Source organism: Cibotium barometz, chromosome 33 (assembly GCF_041138505.1).
Source record: "Cibotium barometz isolate CiBa-2024 chromosome 33, ASM4113850v1, whole genome shotgun sequence".
NCBI classification, from domain to species: domain Eukaryota; kingdom Viridiplantae; phylum Streptophyta; class Polypodiopsida; order Cyatheales; family Cibotiaceae; genus Cibotium; species Cibotium barometz.
The window spans coordinates 8,879,026-8,883,190 of NC_141078.1; the positions used below are offsets into that span (position 1 = coordinate 8,879,026).

Here is a 4,165-nt window from a genome sequence, read left to right on the forward strand (position 1 = left end):
TTATCATTGACATTAGTCAGCTGAGAAGTACATGTTCTGGGATTTGATTTATAGAAGGGTTTTATTATCGAAACCACTTAGAAACTGACAATGTTTAAACAGTTAAAATCGGCATTTGAAGATTTTGAAGGGCCAGGCACACTATACCCATTTGACCTATATTGAACTAAACTGCATGGGAATAACCCACAAAACAAAATCTACTGATTCTGAAGAACAAAACAAAGGATTTTCACTGAAACTAGAAAAGCATTGTCACTTGAAATTGCGAAAAAAGGAAAAACCAGAGAGGGAGAGAGAGAGAGAGAGAGAGAGAAGAGAAGTAATTGTTTCATAAAAACCAGGGTTAACATACACATGATCGTCGTCTTGGCGAAGTTTGTTAATCCAAAACATGGACGTTATGACACACATGATCAGATCAGCAAGTTGCGTGTTAATCGAAACCGTCCCAGTTCTCTAATTTGGTCTTGTAATTAGGGTTTTGGGATCCTTCTCTTGAGCTTCTTGTTGATGTCATTCAAGCTGTGCCTGGCGAGCTTGTTTGTGGTGTCCTCCAAAACTCTGCTGAAGTGAGATGATCTTCTTGCTAGCCTCTCACAATAGTAATCCTCAAAAAACTCCTTGTTTGCCTTCTCCAACTCCTTCCACACTGAGAGTCCAAAAGAAGCCAATAAGTAAAGTTAAGGCTAATTTAGGATTAGCTTAGTCAATATGTAAGGTTGGGTTGAGGCCAGGATTACCTTAATCCTCACGTAAGACTAGGTTGAGTTAGGGTCAACAAGATAACTATGTAAGTCTGGTTTAAAGGTTAGAATTAGATAAAGTATACACACTCAAGTAAGGGTGATGAATTGAATAAAGTTTGGGAGGATACGCATAAACAGTGCTATAATGGGTGCAAGAGTTTGTGGTTAAGGTTAAAGCAATAATACAGATAGCCAGGAATTTAGGGCTAAAGTACCATTTGTTTAACAGTAATGTTAAATTAGGTTTACAACACATGATGAGTTCTACAGGCAAGGCTAGATACAGTTACCTGTTACGGTGATGATAGGTTCGATTCCTGCATGCTTTGAGAGAGCTTTGACACAGTCATCTTGGTCAAGGCAGAAAGTGAGGCAGCGCTCAATAAGGTGCTGCACCTGCAGTTGCAAAAGCAAGCATGCTATCAAGATGATAATTTCACTGATAGAGGATGATAGGGGGGCCTTACCTTCATGATGAAAGAGCATGAGACAGCATCTACTTTGGGGGCACCAGTGCCGGCAGAAAGCCTCATGTTTACGGGTTAGAAGTGGGAAAGATAAAAGCAAGCTACTGAATTATTAAAGGCAGGTTCTCTAGTGGTCAGGGCGACAAGCTGAGCTGCTCATGAAGGAAGAGGAGGATAAGGCAGCGGCATGAAGAGAGAGAGAGATGGGGGGGGGGAGATGAAGCGGCCATCATCTGATGATGATCACGTTATAAGTGTAGGAGGAGGGAAGAATCTAGCGTGGAGGGTCGGTGGCTTTTTCTATCCCAAGTTTTATCTCGTCTCTCTCTTCGCTAGCCGTGCTTCTTGCTTATCCGGATGAGATTGAGAGGATAAAGGAACCAAAGCCCTTTAACACGGATAAGGCGCTACACTAGCAACCCCTCACCCTTGCCCTTCTCTTATACCCCCTAAGAAGCAAATAACCCAAAAAGTTCCCAAGTGCCATTTCCCAAAAAATAAAATAAATATCTAGGACCTCTAGTCTATTCCTCCACCTCTCCAAATTAGGCCATTTTTAAAAAAAAGTGAAATAGAAGGGAAACTTGAACTTTAAATAAAACACACACCCAAACTACACTCACACCACTCTTGGGGAACAAAGAGTAAATGTACACATTTCCCATTGTCTTCTCATCTCTATATATCTAACCCGGCTAACGCCCCCCCCACATGTGGCGGATTTTTTAGACTTCTCCTAATTCTCCTCATGTACTGCCTAGGAATTTGACTTTTGAATTGAGTGTCAGTTAAGAGGCGTCAGACTGATTGTCATAGAGGAATGAGCCATTTTCTTCTATTTTTTTTCAAATGGTTATGGGTAATTCGAATTTTGAATTGAGTGTCAGTTAGGAGGCGCGCGTCAGACTGATTGTCATAGGGGAATGAGCCATTTTTTCTCTTGTTTTTTCAAATGGGCATACGCGACTCCCCGTCTCTCCTTGGGAGTCTTCCCCTCTGCTCTCCCCCTCTGCTTGATGGTGCGGCTCTGTGGTGATCTACAACATGCATGATCTCTTCAACGGAAGCTTTCTCAAAGCTGCTATCATGATCTTGCTTTGCTAGCTATAAGGGCAGCCAATTTGTGACACCGTTTTTGCAATGGAGTGTGAGAGAAAAGCTCGCATATGTGGACAAGTACGAGGAGGAAGAGGAGGAATCGCTGGACAAGCTGGTAGAGTATTTCCAGAAGAAGACATGGCTATCCAAGGATAACACCATCTACCTCCATTGGCCGTCCAAAAAATCGCTAAGGCAATCTCTCTCTCCCCCATGTATGATATGTAGACTGCCTCACCCTCTGGGTTTATCTATGTGCTTTAAAAATATGTAGTTGGCCTCTATTTGCAGGTGAGTGTCTACAAAGACGTCTCAGATGTAGGAGATGTCCCAGAGAGTTTTGAGTATAGCCTGGAGAACGAGAACATGGTGGGTGGCATCCTACAGTGGATGTGGGAGACAGTTCCTTCTCTCCCTCCCTTCTCAAGTCCATCGCTGCTCACGTTGCACAACGCCTCTCCTCCTAGCTGCCACAGCCACACAAAAATCACTACAGAGTTAGCTTCTCACAGAGGGTTATAGCTATGACCACTACCAGGTTATCCCTAGAGCTAAATCTTAAATAACAACACTCACCCATGACTAGCAATTGCCAGGTTTTGTCTGCAGTGTCTGTTGTTCTCCTTAGCTTTGACCCCTTTAATTTCCTCAACATTAATGTTGTTGTGACTTGACACGAGCTTGACATGCTTCTGAGAATCTATCAGCTTTTGGGAAACCTTCTTTGTATTTTTTGATTGCATCCAATTCTACTCCTTTAGCTGCACAGCCTACTCCCTTCGTTGCTAGAGGACTAAATGAGACCTGTGAGAGACATGGCTAAGGGCAGGGATGAACTTTCTTTTCTACTAGAGGACTAAATTAGACTCAAGTGATGAAGGTGGAGGAGAAGTCGGAGGTGATGGATGTAGAGCAGAAGTCGAAGGTGACGTGGCAGAAAAAGATGCGGCTTGGTCCTCCTCCGGACCTAAGTGTGGGATGTCGCCAAGTTGCAAGGTGTGGGCATACCCCAAGCAGAGGAGGGGATCCAGCCATGTGAAGGTGAGGCGCTTGAACTAGTTGCCTATATGGTAAGGGGTAGTAAGGTTGGAGGTGTGCAGTAGGGAAAGCTCTATAGTGTTAAGATGGTGCAAGAGTGGTTTTGAGAGGTTGCAAGCAATTGTCAACGTTACCCAGGGGACTCATGGGGATTGTAGTAGCTTAGGGCATTAAAATCATAGGTCTATCAATGTCGACAGACGAGTAGGTATCCATGCACGGTGGACCATGGAACGCTCGAGCAACGTAGACGGTTCTATCCTCTCCTCCACTCCAGGCTCCAACGGCCCAACCCAGGCATTGGCAATGCATGCGTGTGGCAGCATTACCGAGACAATAAGAGGCTCTTCGTTGGATAGGAAATGGGTGGGCAAGTGACAAGTCATCCTTCTATGAGCTCTCAATAGTTTATCGGCCATTCAACAAGAAAATGTCTACTAAGAACCAATCCCCTTTGTTTCTAAATTATTTCTCGCTTCATTTTCACTTACCTTTAACTTTCATCTGAGAAGATGCAAGCATGGCAAAAACAGGCACAAGTTCTAGCATCCCAATTTCTAGCCCAATTGCAAGCTAGGCCACATGTATGTCTTGGAGGGGTTGGTTTGATCTCATCAGTTGTGGGGAGCTAACTCATGAGGCCATCATGCTTGACCGCATAGCAGCATGTAGAGTTGCTTAATTGGCAGCTCATGCTTTTAACAAAAATGAGCTTTCTAGCGAAACAAGCTTTTTTATTTTAGTACAAAAACCTTACAAAATAGGTTGATAATTAATTGTTGGGATGATTGCAATGGGCTCTATTTTGGTGGC

At 43.6% G+C, this 4,165-nt stretch overlaps 1 protein-coding gene across 1 annotated transcript; it reads right to left on the reverse strand.

The window, feature by feature from the left end:
- Positions 1 to 314: 314 nt before the first annotated feature.
- LOC147619266 (uncharacterized) lies at positions 315 to 1,574 on the reverse strand. The gene is made up of 3 exons (XM_086773496.1): positions 1,217 to 1,574; positions 1,040 to 1,145; positions 315 to 652 (listed from the first exon to the last, which is right to left on the reverse strand). The coding sequence occupies exons 1-3, from the start codon at positions 1,280 to 1,282 to the stop codon at positions 477 to 479; spliced, it is 348 nt and encodes a 115-aa protein (XP_086629622.1). The 5' UTR covers positions 1,283 to 1,574; the 3' UTR covers positions 315 to 476.
- Between the last annotated feature and the right edge of the window lie 2,591 nt (positions 1,575 to 4,165).

Bases quoted from the DNA above. Each gene is read 5' to 3' on its own strand.
- LOC147619266 (XM_086773496.1), bottom strand. From the start codon at position 1,282: ATGAGGCTTTCTGCCGGCACTGGTGCCCCCAAAGTAGATGCTGTCTCA. The intron at 1,146-1,216 runs GTAAGGCCCCCC...TTGCAACTGCAG, and splicing joins CATGCTCTTTCATCATGAAG to GTGCAGCACCTTATTGAGCG. The intron at 653-1,039 runs GTAACTGTATCT...TTGGACTCTCAG, and splicing joins ACCTATCATCACCGTAACAG to TGTGGAAGGAGTTGGAGAAG.